The following is a 16,147-nucleotide window of genomic DNA, read 5'->3' on the forward strand; positions in this document are numbered from 1 at the left end:
AAGGCAGGCGCTGAAGCGCTGAGCCCCGCCGCCCCCCTCCGCCCCGGGCCGCCCCATGTCCTTTCTCTGGTTAACGGGATGGATCGTGCTGAGTGATCAGAGGGGCCGCGGGGGGCAGGTGGGCAACGTGGATGAACAAGTAGGGAAAGCTACAAGCGTGTGGTTCTAAATAAAGGAATCCCGGAAATTTAGAAAGTACGGCCTGGCAATAGAGTCAGGACCGTGGGGACAACTCGGTACGGGGACAGACGGTGACGCCGCTTCTCGCGGGGAGAGCTGAGCGAGGCACAGAATTGTCAAGTCGCCAGCTGTAGCCCTGAAGCTACTGTCCCCTTGGGTGTCGACGGCACTTTAACAGATACCAAGGAAAAGGGGTTTCCGGTGGGAATCCCGGTGGGTCCGTGAAAGGCATTTACACGGTCGTGACGCACACGAAGGCGCCTCTGCAGAGGGGATCCAGATGCTCACGTGTCTTCATGTTAATGTTTAGAAGATGTACTTGGGAGACGGTGCGGGGGGCAGGGGCGGAGGGACAGGGGGAACCTGGAGCGGACTCCTCACCCACCGGAGACCGAGCCCCACCCGAGGCTCCACGCCACAACCTGGAGATCCTGGCTTGAGCCAAACTCAAGAGTCGACGTGGAACCGACGGACGGAACCACCCAGGAGCCCCTCAAATGCTCCTAACTGCAACCCCACGCTGTGAACCCTGGGGGGCGGGGGGGGGCATCTGTGACCCCCAGTCTGCCTTGAAGGGCGGGAGGCCTGCAGGGCCCGAGGATGGGAACTGAGGATGCGGGAGGCTGCCTGCATCGCCTTCCCGCCCGGCGTGGGGACAGGACCCTCCCCCGGGACCCTCGGCCACCAGGGTGAGGGCTGAGTGCTGATTGGACCCCGCCTGCCCACAGTGATGATGCGGGACCCCGCTCTGGGCGGAACTGTGGTGCCCCCGGGTTCCACCGCTGCCTGGTGCCCACTCTGCGTCCGCAGACCTTCGGAGGCACCGGTGCTCCGGATCTGGCTCGCAGCGACCCGACTCTCCTGCTCTCCCCAGTAGCCCAGGACTCGTCTCTCCTCAGTACCCCCACCCTCCCACTCTCCCCAGTACCCCGCTACTCCCACTCTCCCCAGTACCCCCACCCTCCCACTCTCCCCAGTACCCCCACCCTCCCACTCTCCCCAGTACCCCCACCCTCCCACACTCCCCAGTACCCCAGTGCATAAAGAGGAGGCGCCCACACAGCGACAGGTCACAGGTGAGTGGCAGCTGATCCCTGATCCCCGCGGGCCACAGTGGGGCCTGTGGATCCGCGTGGGGGCACAGGCCTCCCGCGCTGGGGTCCACAACACCCCGACCCCCATGCGATGACCGTGAGCAGCTCCCACAGCCCTTCCACAGCCCCACGGGGTGAGAGCGGCCACCCTGCTGCCCCCCGTCCAGGGAAGGAGGCTGCAGTCGGAACTCAGGCAGCTCCCCCGGGACCCCCGCTCCCCTGTAAGCCCTCTGCTGTGCAGGCACCCAAGCCATGACCTTTCCAGCCTGTCCTAGACGCATGGACCCCGACAGGGGTGACTGTCACCCCCCCATCCCGCCCTGCGCCCGCTGGGTCCCCCTGGCCCGTGAGCAGGCTTGCTCTTCAGGCTCCAAAGAACGTGGAGTCCCTCGTGCTCCCCCAGGGCCCCCCTCAGGCTATTCACACATCGCTGCCCTCAGGGTGGGGAGTTCGGTCGCACTCTTGCTGGCATCAGGTTTTAATTTTGATGAAGTCCAGTCCGTCGCTTTCTCCCCTTGGTCGTGTGCTTGTGGAATCTCGGAGAAACCTTCGATTCCCGCCCCCCCCCCCCCCCCCAAGCCCGCAGGGACACTCGCTGGCCGGCCCACCCACCACCATCTCTGCACCGGCCCCGGGCTGGGAGACGTCACCCCCGAGCATCAGGTGGGCAGTTCCCCGGAGCCCCTGGGTCCCCCGCCCGTGTGCTCCTGATACCGGGGTGGGAGCGCTCTGTGACCCCAGCGTGACGGCGTGCCCTGGGACAGTGGCTGGGAAGGTGGACTGTCGGTGGGCGACGGACAGACAGACAGGCAGCGAGGGCCCGTGTGTGATGCCTGTGCCCCTCGGGGCTACGGGGTTGTCTCCGGCTCCGGTCAGACAGAGGGGCGCCCGCCCACGGGGAGCACCCGGACGCACGTGTCCTCGGAAGGTTCTCACGCGCCGTCATCCTTGGATGTGTTTGGATTGCAGCACGATGCAGGAGGACCCGGAGACCCTGCTGGCCTTGCAAAGGGCCAATATCGTGGCCCAGTACCATCAGGTGAGGCCCACCAGAAGGGACCATAGACACTACACACCCACGACAGGGGGGACCGTACCTGCAAGAGCAGGTGAGGCTCAAGAGGGGATCAGAGCCAAGGATGAGCCAGGTCAGCCCAGGCAAGGACCACAGTCACCAGGAACAAGTGAGACCCTGGGGATGGTCCCGGTGTAGTAGCAACTAAGGGTCCATCCTGGATCCTCGTCATTGGTAGCGGAGGAGCCCAGGCACCAGGTACAGGTGAGGCCCGGGTGGGGACCAGAGTCACCAGGTCCAGATGAAGACCACAGCTACCAGGTCCAGGTGAGCCCAGGTGGGGACCAGAGTCACCAGGTTCAGGTGAGGCCAAGGTGGGGACCACAGTCGCAGATCCACATGAGGCTCAGGTGGAGACCAGAGTCACCTGGGTGAAGCCCAGTTGGGGACTAGAGTCACCAGGCCTGGGTGAGGGCCAGGTAGGGATCAGAGTCACCAGGTCAAGTGAGGCCCAGGTGGGGACCACAGTCGCCGGGTCCGGGTGAGGCCCAGGGGGGGATCGTCACTGATAGACAGAAGCAGGTGAGGCTGCCAGGCTGCGCCCACTCTGGCACCCGGCCAATCTCAGGGGTCGGCGCTCCCTCAGGATCCAGGGGAGGGAGGAGCCCTTCTGCTCCCTCCTGTCTCTGTCCCCACTCCCCTGCTCTGATCGGTCCCCACCACGGAGCCCCCTCTGTTGCAGGCGCCCCAAGCAGGGTCTCCGCAGGACCTGTCACTGTGCAAGGTCGCCGACCACCAGGGCTTTCTGCAGTGAGTCCCCTGGACACCCCTCATCCATCCCAGGGCGGGTGGCCTTTGCAGGAACACCTCTCTGGAGGCTGACCCCCCCGCCCCCAGGTCGGGACCTGGTCCCCTGGAGCCCTCTGAGGGCCATGTCTGCGCTGGGTTGCAGCTGAGACACCCCGGAGGCCGACCCGGGACGTGGGCAGGAAGGGAGCTGGGCCCGGGGGAGGCCCCTGGACACTCAGAGGAGGGGCCCCCACGCCTGCTTTGGGCAGGCCCAGGTGTCAGCCTGCTGCATCCGGGGGTGGTGGTGGGGTGGGGTGTCCAGTCCCTTCAGCAGGGGATCCCGCCCGTGAGGGGCTCTGGGGCCGGGGCGTGCTCTCCGTAGGGGGACGGCCTGGTCTGGGCCGAGTCCGCAGGGGTGCTCTCGCCCACACCCGAAGGCTTTTGCGGGGCTGCAGGTGGATGCCGGGGACCAGGCCAGCGCAGGGAGGGGGGGCGGCCGCAGAGGGAGGCCCCGACCAGGCAGGAGGAGGCAAGAGGAGGAGGGGGCTGCCCTGGGCGGGAAGGAGGGAGGGGACAGCCCAGTGGCCTAGGTCGCAGGGGACGAGGCTGATGGGTCAACAGCCCCACGAGAACCTGACGGACGCTGGAGACCCCAGGTGGGGCCCCCTCGGCCCTGCTCACGGCCCAGTGTCTGCTGGGATGGCTCAGGGGTGGTCGTGCTCAGGGGCTCCGACAGGACGGGAGGTGAAATGGGCCAGGGTGGCAGAGGGGACAGCAGAGAGGGGAGCCCGGGGACAGCAGGGGGACGGCCAGGGGGCAGGGGGAGGCCGGCTGGACGCTGGGCAGTCAGGCCCTGGGGAGGCGGGGGGACCTCAGCGGGACGGTCACGGGGCACCCGGGCCACGCTGACAGCTCTCGGGCTGGTCCATCGAGGAGGGGGGCAGGTCACCCCCTGGGGGCGCCGAGGGGTCCCCGCCCAGCCCACCACCGGCAAACACCCTCCTCAGACCCCCCAGACGCCGCCCCCGCCCGCCCTCAGGCCGCTGGCAGCCCCTGCCCTCCCCGGGGGAGCCCTGCCCTCCCCAGGACGCTGGGTGCAGACGGGGTGTGTGTGTGTGTGTGTGGCTGTGGGGCCGGGGCCTCAGGGCTCTGCGTCTCCTGCCTTCCAGGGACAGGGAGCTGCCCGACCCCAGCCCCCGCGAGGCCAAGGTGAGAGCCCGTCCTGGGCCCCGGGCAGGACGTGGGGGGGAGCTGGGGCCAGCTGTCTGCACCGCGTCCCCCAGGACATCCCCGGGCGTCTCCCCAGTCCCCCGTCCCAGCGCTGCACGGGCCGCCGGGAACGCACCCGAGACCCGGAGCCGCGGTCCGCGGGGGGCCCTGTGCCTTCCTGGCTCCTCCGGGTCCCGCGGGGCACTGGACGCGGCCCGAGCGCCCACCTCCCGCGGCGGGAGCCTCACCTGCGGCCCCCGCCTGTCCTCTCCCAGAAACTCCGCCAGGAGACCCGGCGCGCGGACAAATGGATAAAAATGCTCAAGCGATGGGACCACTACCTCCCCAGCGAGAAGGTGGGGCGCTGGGTGCCCCCGAGGGCTCTCCGTCCCGACGGGGCTGGGGGGCCGCCCTCAGTGTCCTCCTGCCCCGTCCTCGGGGGAGCCCCCTGCCTGGGGAGAGTCTGCTGGGAGCCCGGGCCTCCCTCCCCAGGCCCCGGGACGGCGGTGGGGGAGCGTCAGGTCGGGGCCAGGGTCCCTGCTCCTCGCGGGGGACGGGGGGGGGGGGGGGGGGCCCAGATCCAGGGAGACCCAGCCTCTCTGCAGACACCCTGGAGCCGACGCCGGAACCTTCTAGATGCCTCGTGTTCCCTGGGCTCCAAGGGGCCGCCCTGGGCCCCTCTCACCAGCACTGCCTTCCTCCCCGCAGCTGCGACGCCGGGTGTACAAGGGGGTCCCGCCCCAGGTGCGGGGACAGGTGTGGCTGCGATTGCTGAACGTCGACCAGGTTAAGGCCAGCAATGCCGGGAAATACCAGGTGGGACCCGACCCGTCTACTCCCCGTGGACCCTCGGTCCCCTCCCTGCCCAGGGCTGACCCTCCGTGACCCCTCCCCACCCGGGGCTGAACTCCCGTGTCCCCTCCCCACCCGGGCTGATCCTCCACGTCCCCTCCCTGTCCAGGGCTGACCCTCAGTCCCCTCCCCGCCCACGACAGCTGGGCACAGGCCCTCACGCAGGCCCCGCGGGCACGGTGGGCACTCCCGCCGTCCCCGGCCTCCCAGGGGAAGGGTGGAGGTTCCTGCAGGACACACTCCCGTGGTGGCCCCGGGGCTCCCTGCCCAGGACGGCAGCTGCTGACAGGTCGGGGTCTGTGTCCCTGACGCCGGCTCCTCCTCCCGGGGTCTCCCCGCAGGCAATGAAGGAGGCGGCCCTGGTCTCCTCCCGGGACATCGTGCAGATCGACCTGGACGTCAACCGCACGTTCCGCAGTCACACCATGTTCTGGGACCGCTACGGGGTCGGGTGAGGCTGCTGGGCCAGCGGGGTTCGGGGGTCGGGGGCCCGGCCTGGGAGAGGCCCGGGGGCTTCTGTGCTGGGGACACGGGGTCTCCGAGGCCGGGGGGAGCGACGGCAGCAAACAACACACTGCCACGTGGTAGGGTGCTGGGGATGACCCCCGTGCCCCCAACCCCAGGGTCTCGGGGATGGGGAGGCCGCAGGACGGGGCCTCCAGGGGTCACCGTCTGAGCTGAACCCCAAGGGGGTGAGGGGCGGCCCCGTGAAGAGCAGGGGGCCGGGGTGGGGGCGTGGGGGGCACGAAGGGGACCTGGGGCCAGGGTGCATGGCCGCGGCTGGACCGGGACACGTGGACCCGACGAGGGTCGGACAGGTCAGGGTGACACCCACCCTCCGGTGTTTTATGTACTTCTGAATTCCGGGCATTTTGTTTTAGACAATTTGCACTTGGTGAGCACACACGGCATGACGCCCCCCCCCCCCCCCCCCCCCAGACGCCGCCCCGGTCCAGGCAGGCCCTGCGCGGAGCACACGGGGCACCAGGGGCAGGGGCAGGGGTCACAGCAAACCCCAGACTGGGGTCGCCTTTATCTGTAGACGTCTCCGTGTGCACCTTAGAGAAGGGGGTGCCCTGTGTCCGCAGCCCCCCACCCCATCCCCTCACCCACCGCCCCCACGCCATCCCCCTGCATCACCCCCCACACCATCCCCCACAACCCCAGACCCCCACCCCTACACTATCGGTCCCGCCCCCACCCCCACCCCACCCCCACGAGGACGCGGTGCAGCTGCCCCCTGTGGGACATGCTCAGCCTCCCCGGCCACCTTGGGGTTCTCTGGACGGCCTGCTCCCGGCAGAAGCCCGGGTGTCCCGCAGAGTCCCCAGGGGCCGCGGGGAGGTGGGGAAGGCAGGGAGCCCCCCGACAGGGGCTTGCAGGTGGGTGGAGCATAGGGTGCAGCTACCTGTGTGTGCAGCGGGCGGGGTGTGTGGGAGCCCGGGACCCCAGGGGTGACCTGCAGGGGCGCCAGGGGCGGGGCTGGGGAGACGCCAGGCATGGGTGGCTGGGCTTCCCGGGCGGGCCGCTCGGACCGTCTCCCCACGAGAACTCGGTGCTCCTCCCTGCAGGGAACCTGCTGCCCCCCGGGGCCCCCGCGGCCCTCAGAGCGCGGCCGGGTCAGGCTGACCTGTGACCCCCGGCCCGGGGGGAGCCGGCCTCCAGCAGCCCGGGCCCGGGGGCCGCGGAGCCGGGGTGCAGACTCAGGCCGCCGTGCGGGGGGGCATCGGGCGGCTCCTGGCAGCGCTGAGGGGGCCGCACCCCGTACCCCCCCGTGCTCAGATAGTGACCCCAGGGGTTCGCAGCCTGTATCGGGGTCACACCTGCACGACGTTCCCTGCTCTCCTCACGGCGGCTCAGACCTGGAGCCCCGAGATGCTCTGGGATGGGCGGGCCCGGGGTGCCCCCCACAGAGTCCAGCCCAGGGACACCTGGGAAGACCTGGGGGTGCGCTCAGGGCCACGGATGCCCCGGCTGCGTGGGCTCGGGGCAGGGGTCACGTGGGGCTGGTGGTGTTCCCGGGACACGGGGCCGGGCCAGGCCAGGGCAGCGGAGGAGAGGCGTCAGGGGCTGCGGGGACCGGGGCAGGGGGAGCGCTGGCTCCCATGGGGGCGTGCGGGGGGGGGGGGGGGGCCGCTCCAGGGCTGGAGGCCCGGGGCGCTGGCGGCGCTGGGGGAGCCCGGAGCTGCACACCCCACGGCGGGAGCCGCTCGGAGGCGTCGGACACCCCAGGGTGCACTGAACCCCCGGCACGCTGCACGTGTGAGGTCGCCGCCTGTCCCCGTGCGCAGACCTGACCCCGGAGATCGGCCCCCGCGGAGGGGCCCTGCGGGCCGCGGGGCCTGCGGGGCGGGTGTCGGCACCTCGGCGGCCTCGCTGGGCGGGGGCTGACTGAGCAGAGCCCCCCACTGTCCCCCCTCCTAGGCAGCGAGCCCTGTTCTGCGTACTGGCAGCCTACTCGCTGTACGACACGGTGAGTGTCCCTGCCCCCGCCTCCTGCCCCGCGGGCGGCCTTGTCCTGAGTGGTGGTGACCAGCGGGACTCACAGTGATGGCCCCGGCTCCACGGCCCCCGAGATGCCGGGGAGGGTCTCTCTCCTCCGGGACGGGCAGGGGGCGGGGTGCAGACCTCCCAGGGGAGGCAGGGCCTGCGTGCCCGAGGGCCGGGGCTGCCCAGGGCCCCCGCGTGCACCGCGGCCGTCCTAGAGCTCGGGTCTGGACCCTGACAGACGGCACTACCGACGAGAGCCCGGGCGGGGAAGGCTCCCACTCCCCCGAAGGGAACGAGGCCGAGGCGCCCAGGAGGCCGCCCCCTTCCACGGCGCATTCCAGAAGGGTCCCCGAGGACCCCAGCTCACACGCTCCCCGGCCCCGCGGGGTGTCCTGGCCCAGCTCCCCTCGTGGGACCTGCCAGGGGCCACAGTCAGGCCCCCCCACCCCCCCGCCGACCTGCCCTCGGGGGGGTCTCCAGACCTGGCGGGTCCCCTACAGCCTGGCACAGCTCACGGAGGCCCCTCCTGCTGGCCTGAGGACGGGGGTCCTGGCACGGCGGCCGCAGGGCTCGGTAGCGGGGCCCGGGGTGCTCGCGCCCCAGCTGGTCCGGGTGGCCCTCACCTGCTCCCCCGCCCTCTGGGAGCCCCCTCCGGGAGCCCGGGCTGGGAGGGAGCCGGGGGAGCCTGACGCCCGCGGGGAGGGCTCAGAGGGGGCCTCGGGGCGCACGCCCTCCGTGGGGCTCTGGCTCTTGCAGGAGGTGGGCTACTGCCAGGGCATGAGCGAGATCGCGGCCGTCCTCCTCATGTTCCTGCCCGAGGAGGACGCCTTCTGGGCGCTGGCCCAGCTGATGGTGGGCGACCGGCACTCCATGCACGGTAGGGGCCCGCCGGGGAGCTCAGGAGGGCCTCCCTGCAGGCTGCTGCACCGGGGGGCAGGCGGGGACCCCCCAGCTCGCCCCCCCACGGGCAAGGGCCCCGCCTCCCCGGTGGCCTCGGGGTCCCGGAGCCACGGCCACCCGCCCCACCGTCTGCAGGCCAGGCACGCACTCCCGTTGCTCCCCCAGCCTCCCGCCGGGCTGCCGGCTTGACCCCCAGGCCCCCCTGCCAGCCCACGGCCACACGGGGCCCAGGGGGCAGCGTCTCCCCCTCCCGGGGGCCCCCAGCCTCACTCCCAAGCCCCACAGCAGAGGGCCGTGCACGCCCATCACCCTCCCCGTGGCCTGCACCCGCTGCCCCTCGGGGCTGGGGACCCGCCTGTCCCCGCGGCGGCCCCCGCAGGAGAGAGGGTGCTGGGTCAGCCGGGCCCGGTCCTCAGCCCCCAGCCCACGCCCCGCGGGGTCTCTGTGAGGACGAGGGTCCCCGGGCCCCGCGCCCCCGGCCTGGGAGGCAGGCCCTGCCCTCTGGGAAGAGCGGATCCAGCCCGGGCTCCGAGGGCGGTGGGCACACGGGGGTCAGGGCGTGGCGGGGAGGCCCCTGCCCCGACACCCCCCACCCCGCCTGGTGCAGGAGGAGGCCCTGACCGTGGGGGCCTGGGGCCTTCTCAGGCTTCTTCGTCCCGGGCTTCCCGAAGCTCCTCAGGTTCCAGAGACATCACGAGCGGGTCCTCCAAAGAGCTCTCCCGGACCTGAGGAAGCACATGGCGAGTGGGGGCGAGTGGGAGCTCCTGAGGCTCCGTCCCCGGAGCCCGGGGCAGGGGGTGGGGGGCATGGCCCTCCCTCCGAGCTGCCCAGAGTTGGGGTCACGTTCCTCCCCCTGGGGCCCGGGGGCGCCCTCGGGGCTGGGCTGGGCCGTGGGGGGGAGCGCGTCCACCCGGCTCCAGGGGCCGCGGCGTGGGGCCTGAGCACCCCCTGCCCTCCCGCCAGGACGAGGAGCAGATGTCCACCGGCATCTACAGCCCCAAATGGTTTCTCCAGTGCTTCCTCGGCCGGGTGAGGCCCCCCCCCCCCCGGGACCCCCGCTCCCGGACCTGCCCCCTGCCCCCGGGGAGGGCCCAGCTCAGCCCCACCCTCCAGACGAGCCAGGCCCGACCCCGGGGTCCTGAGGCTGAGGCTGAGGCTCGCAGCCCAGCCCGTCCTGGAGAAGCCCAGAGGGTCCCTGGACGAGGTCCCGGGGGGCGGCCCGTCTCTGCCTCAGCTCCCCCGGGGGAGGCCGGGTCAGCCCGGGGTGTGGACGGGCCCTCGGCCCATCGGGCGGCCAGCCTGGGGTCCTCTCGAGGCGTGGTGTCGTCAAGTGCGGGCAGAGTCTGTGCCCCCAGGGGTGCGGGAGGTGCTGGCCGGGGTCGGAACCCGGAGCGGCCGGGAGTCCCTGATCTCCCTGGGAGGAGGGCACGCACGGGGAGGCGGGGGGCGGGGGGCGGGGGGCGGGGGGGGGGGGGGCGCTGCGGGGCCTCGTCGCAGGCAGCCGGGGGCCAGATGGCAGGCTTAGCCTAGCCCCAGCCGAGCCCCCCAGGGGCCCTGCTCAGGCCGCTCCTCCCACCCCGCCGTCCCCCTAGACCCCCTTCTCGCTCACCCTGAAGCTGTGGGATGCCTACGTGTTGGATGGGGAGAGGGTGCTCACGGCCATGGCCTATACCATCCTCAAGGTGCACAGGAGTAAGTGAGCCCCCGGGAGCCCAGGTGTGCCGGGGGCGGGGGGGCAGGGGCGGTGACCCTGGGCTCTGAGCAGCACCCAGACCTGGGGCGGGGGGACGGCGGGGCAGGCGGGTGCAGCGGGGCTCCCCGAGTGGAGCAGCGGGCAGGGGCCACCCCGGCCAGCGCACTGCCCGCGGCGCTCCTGGGCACAGCGGGACCCCAGCCGCTGGCCTGGGGGCCCCGGGGGCCCCAGGGCGGGGCCCTCTGGGTCTGACTCTCGCCCACCGCCCAGAGCGCCTCCTGAAGCTGCCCCTGGAAGGGCTCCGGGAGTTCCTCCAGGACTCTCTGGCCCAGCCCTGGGCCCTGGAGGACGAGGCCGTGCTGAGACACCTTCGGGCCTCCATGACCCAGCTCCGCAGGATGCGGTGCGACCTGCCCCCGCCAGGTGGGCTCAGGGCCCCGGCCCCTCCCGACTCGGCCTGCTGGGGCCGCCCACAGGGGACAGAGCCCCCGGGGCCCCCGTCCTCATCTCTGGGGCTCTCCTCTTCTGCTCCAGCCTCGGGGACCCCAGGCCAGGGCTGGGCGGGCGGGTACCCACTGCAGGGCCCGGGCAGCAGTGTGGGGGGCTGAGCACAGGGTCAGGCCGGGGGGGGGGGGGGTCACGCGGGAGCCGTGAGGACCCCCGGGGCCCCCAGCGGGGGACACACAGCCTGCTGGAGACGCTGACCCCGTCGGCCTCTTTCCAGCGGGACCTGAGGAGTTCCCCACGAGGCCCCTGGGCCTGGAGCCAGTGTCCCCGGCGCCCGGGCCTCTCCTCCCTTCTCCGGCCTCTGAGCCACCGCCCAGGCTGGAGGAGCCGGCCTCCCCGGGCCCAGCCGCCCGGCCTGAGCCGCCCGGACCCCCTCCCGGCCAGGCCATCGTCCAACTTGCCCCCCAGCCCCGGCGGTGGAACTCCCTCCCCACCCTCCCGGGGCAACAAGGCGGTGCAGGCAGGCGGCCCCGGGACACGGCGGGCTTCAAGACCGAAAACGGGGTCTCCTTCCATTTGGCACCTGCCTGGGCCACCCCAGAGGCCCCGCGACGGACCGGGCCCTGGAGCACCCCCGGGACTCCCATCACGCGGTCCCCCCAGCCCCCTAGGGATGACGCTGTCGGGCCCAGGACACCCTTCCTGCCCCGCGGCCACTGCAGCTCGTGCCCCTCGCTGGGCAGTGACGGGCACAGCCAGGGCAGAGCCAGGGCGGCGCTGAGCCCGCTGCCCCGAGGCCCCGCACAGGCCCGGGACCCTCTGCCCCCCGCGTCCACGGGGCAGCTCGATGCTCGCGGGCCTCGGGGGCAGAGCGTGGCGGTGAGGGCGGGGGCCCGGAGGCTCCGGCCCGCCGTCACCGTGCCCTGCCTCGTCTCGCTGTGCCTCCCGGAGGGCGGCACCGCCCGCACGGGACACCAGCCCCTGACCCAGAGGGACCTGGGCTGGCCTGGCCCCGGGCTCTGTGGGGGCAGGGGCGACTCGAGCGCCTGCCCCAGGCCCAGCGCTAATGGGATCCAGCGCCCCGGGGCCCTGGCCAGGCCTGCGTTCTGGCCCCGGGCCGAACGAGCCCTCTCACAGCAGGATGTGGCCTCCTGGGCCCTGGGCGTGCCCCACAGATCCAGGTCGCTGACCTAGGGCAGCCCTGGGGATCCCGGGACACCCCAGGGCAGGGCAGCGGGGGCAGGCCCGTGGGCCCCACCCACACCCCCACCCCCACCCCCACCCCCACCCACACCCACACCCACACCCACACCAGGAGGCAGGCTCCTCCACGCGCTGGGGCTCCAGCAGTCAGTCACCCGGCCCCAGGGGGCCCGAGGCCGGGGTCCAGAGGCCCTGCGGGGACCCAGCGCAGGAGCCCATGGGCCGCAGGTCCACGTCAGCCCTGCCGCCCCCAGAACCGCCTCTCACCGCCCCGACCTCAGGACACGCGCCCCCACCCGGAGTCGAGTCCGCACAGGCTCCCAGGCGGGGGACTCCAGCACCCGCACCCCTGCGGGATTCCCGCTTTCCTCTAAGGACAGGAAGGTCTCCCAGGGGAAGGCGCGCACCCTCGGCTCTGAGCCCCTGTTTGCTGTTGCAAGTTCAATAAAGTGTTGTTGTGTGAGAGGGCACGGCCGGCTCGTTTCTGCGTCTCCCGGAGCTCTGTGCACGGGGTGCGGAGACACCCCCAGAGAGGAGGAGGGGGCGCCGCCCAGGCCCCGACCAGCCCCTGCGGGGGCGCCGCCAGGCACACACGGCTGACGTCCCCACGTGCCTTCCCGGGGCGGCCAGACGCCAGGGTCAGGACCCCGCAGACTCTACTGCGACTCAGCCTGCGCCCGCGGCCAGGACGGGCCTGGGACAGAGTGACAGCCGGGGAGCCTCAGGTCACCAGGGTCTGTGCTAAGCGCCCTGGGAGGTCTGTGCCCCCTCTGTCCAGGGGGCCTGGGCTGCCCGGGCTCCGGGGCGCTTCCTCCCCTCCCCGCCCCGGGCCTGTGCGCCTGGGGCACAGAGGGCCCGCGGGGCGGTCAGCGTGGCCCCGGAGCGGACGTCAGGACAGCAGGCCCTTGCAGCTCTCACACCTGGGCCACCCTCACCGGGCGGGCTCAGCGTGCACACCCGGTGCTGCTGGATCCCTCGCACCAGAGTGTGGAGGGCACCCTGCACGCCCTGGAGAGTAGGGGCTGGGTGAGCGCGGGGCTCGGCCTGGGGGCAGGCAGCGCAGGGGACCGAGGGACCCCGGCCCCGTCCCCACCCCGACTCCCACACACACACACACACACAGGCAGCCCCAGGGCTCCCCCCACGGGCAGCCGGCCCCTCAGGAGCTCCCCCCAGGGCGGCCCCGAGGTCTGGCTCCCCGCTGGAGCTGGAGAGGCATCGGGGAGAAGAGAAGCGGCCGGCGCTCGGCGGGGACCCGCTGCCACCCACGGGAATGTGGCCGAGCCGGACCTTCCAGCTCAGCTGACCCCCCGGCGGGACGGGACGGCACGGCACGGGACGGCACGGGACGGCACGAGGGGGCCCGGGTCGGCCGGGAGAACCCAGCTAGCCGCCCAGCGCCAGCACCGGAAATGATGGTGCTTCTTCAACCGTTTCGGCGTCAGGACGACGCGGCCCGAGGATCAGATCGCGGCACGGCGACAGACAGGCACACACCCCAAACCCAACAAACGTCGGAATCCCCCGACTGTTGTCAGACAGCAGCCGGACGGTTACAGACGGGACGCTGGGGTCCCCGGTAGGACACACGGAGGACGCTCCAGACCACGGCTGCAGAGGCGCTGGAGGCCCGGGGATGCGCCTGCGGGTGCCCACGGGGAGCGCGGGGCGGCGGGAAGCACCCTACAGAGGGGGGCCCCTCCTGGGAAAGGACGCCGGGTCCCCGCGAAGGCTCCCGATGCTGACAGCTGTCCCCCTCTCCTTCAGCTTCTGGTTCCCCCCCCGCCCCATTTTGCTCTTCCTGATTCTCCGTCGGCCTCCGCCCTGCATCCGAGCCACTGACCACACGGGCTTCTTTAGGACGTCGGGTCCCAAAAGGAGGCCGAGCTCTGGCTCCCGGGATCGGGAAGGACCATCGCCGAGGTTTATGCTGATCCCCCCGAGCTCGTGCCTTCCCGGCTCTTCTGTCCTGCAGAACGAGGGGAGGCACGGGCCTTACGGGGAAGGAGGCCCACTCCCACTCGGGCGGGACCGTCCCTCGTGGGGGACCCCGTCATCTGGGCCCGGGAGAGCGAGCGGGGCCATCAAGAACAGGTCGCAGGCTAGACATGGTCCGCTCTGAGGTTTGTCCTGAAGCGAGGACTCCCCTTCCACGTCACGCTGTCTTAGTTCATCCATTTATTATTTGTTAAAGGTTTTACGTTTATGTCCTCTCTACACCCAACACGGAGTTCCAGCTCACAGTCCTGACATCAAGGTCCCCCGACCAGGCCGGCCAGGCACCCCAGGGCCATGTTTCTCATCTCTTTGCTGGCTCGCCTATCTCTGCACCCAACTGGGACATCGAGTCCACGACGGGGGAGCTTTAGCTACCTCCGAACCCGCAAGAACCCGGAACGTTCTCGCTGTGTCCCCATCCTAGAACGACCTTCGCCGTCGAACGGCAACTCAAATAAATCGGCAGCCAGCCCAATGACTCCTGGTCAAGGAAACGGCCAACTTGTCACGTGTGTGGGCCCCGCTCCCTGGGCTCCCGGGGCTCCCGGGGAGGCTCCGCTTTCTTTAACATCGACCAAGGTCCCAATGACTCCACCGCACCTCGACGCCGGGGCTCAGTTTCTGCCCTGACACGACACAGGCAGCACGTCGGCTTCAGTTACTCCCTGTCAATCAATCAAAGGGAGCCTGGCCGCTCTCGGGGTGGTTGGGGTGGTTGGTAAGAACACGCGACTCTTGTTCTTGGGGCGGAGAGTTCAAGCCCCATGTGGGTGTAGAGATGACAGAAAAATAAAATCTTAAAAAGAAAATCAGTCAGTCGGTCTGGGGGAGACACAGCCCCGGATCCCACAGGGGCAGGGAGCCAGCTGACGGGTCTACGCACACTATTAGAAGCAGCAGAGCACAAAGTCAGAACTTCCAGAAGTCTGCTAGAGGGGGGGACACGCCGGCCTCGACGGTGCTCGGGAGGCGAAGTGGGGGGCGGCCCCTGGAGCGACAGGGTGGGCTCAGGGTCCCCGGGGTCCCAAGGACGGTGGCGCCAACGGTTCCCAGGCCCAGGAGCGGGGACCCCGGCCGAGGGCCGCGGGACTAGGGCCAGCTGTCTGCCCTGTGTGGCCACAAACTGCAAACCCCTGTGCGGTCACGGGGCCGCGTCCCTGGGCCGGGCCAGCAAAGGCCAGAAGTGGGAGGAGACCCTCCCGGGCGGGAGGAGCACGGGTCTCCCCCAGGGCAGCCCCTAAAACTTGGAGGTTTGAAACTCAGTCACTTGTCCGAGATAAAAAGAAAAAAAAACAAAACAAAACAAAACTCGGACACAGGCAGGGTGAACGCAGGGTTCTGACAGAAACGGTGGAGACAAGAGGGCTTGATGGCACATCAGAAACTATATGCCAATAGGACAACCTACAAGAAATGGACACCATGACACTATATATAGAAAACTACAAAAATGAACAAACAAAAAAATGTTAGAACCGGTAAATGAATTCAGTAAAGTCACAGGATACATAATTAATGCACAGAATTCTGTTGCATTCCTATACCTCAGTAAGAAGGTAAGAAAAAGAGAAACTAAGACATTAATAAAAATAAATTTAAAATGAAACAAAAAATAATATTATACTTAAGAAAAAACCTAAGGAAACAGCTATAAAAACTTACTCTGAAGACGATGATGGAAAGAAATCGATGACACAAAGAAACGGAAAGAGACACTCCACACTCGTGGACTGAAAGGGTACGAAGTGTCTTCACAACCGAGAGCAGCCCAGACATTCCTATAAACCCTATCAAAATGCCCCCAGCATTTCTCACAGAGCTAAGATAAATGATCTTCAACTTTGCATGGAACCTCAAAAGACCCCAGACAGGCGAAGCAGCCTTGCAAAAGAAAAGCAAAGTAGGAAGCTTCACATCGCTAGATTTCCAGTTATGTCACAAAACTGTTGTGATGAAGACAGTACGGTCCTGGCACGACAACGGACACACAGACCAAGAGCACAGAGCAGACCTCCCAGAAATGAACCCACAACTATGTCGTCGTTTAATCCTTGATAAAGCTGGAAAGAATATCCAGTGGGGAAAAAAATCTACAAATGGTGTTGGAAAAACTGGATAGACACAAGCCAAAGAATGAAATTTCTAGTTTTTGATTTTACTTTTGTGTGTGGCTAAATTCCTAGAAAATATATAACCTACCAAAACTGACACATAGAGAAATAGAAAATTTGAATAGACCAATTCTCAGCGAAGCTGTTGAGTAATAGAAAAAAAATT

General features: G+C 69.3%; 1 protein-coding gene across 1 annotated transcript in view; it reads left to right on the plus strand.

Moving 5' to 3' along the window:
- LOC140598486 (uncharacterized) overlaps window positions 1-16,147 on the plus strand; it is a 93,628-nt gene that overhangs the window by 42,020 nt on the left and 35,461 nt on the right. Inside the window, exons 19-23 of the mRNA XM_072755138.1 lie at window positions 8,288-8,506; window positions 9,175-9,269; window positions 9,493-9,558; window positions 10,122-10,221; window positions 10,493-10,645. Coding sequence (XP_072611239.1) covers window positions 8,288-8,506; window positions 9,175-9,269; window positions 9,493-9,558; window positions 10,122-10,221; window positions 10,493-10,645 — 633 coding nt within the window. The remainder of the gene's footprint in view (window positions 1-8,287; window positions 8,507-9,174; window positions 9,270-9,492; window positions 9,559-10,121; window positions 10,222-10,492; window positions 10,646-16,147) is intronic.

Source organism: Vulpes vulpes, chromosome 4 (assembly GCF_048418805.1).
Source record: "Vulpes vulpes isolate BD-2025 chromosome 4, VulVul3, whole genome shotgun sequence".
In the NCBI taxonomy this organism is placed as follows: domain Eukaryota; kingdom Metazoa; phylum Chordata; class Mammalia; order Carnivora; family Canidae; genus Vulpes; species Vulpes vulpes.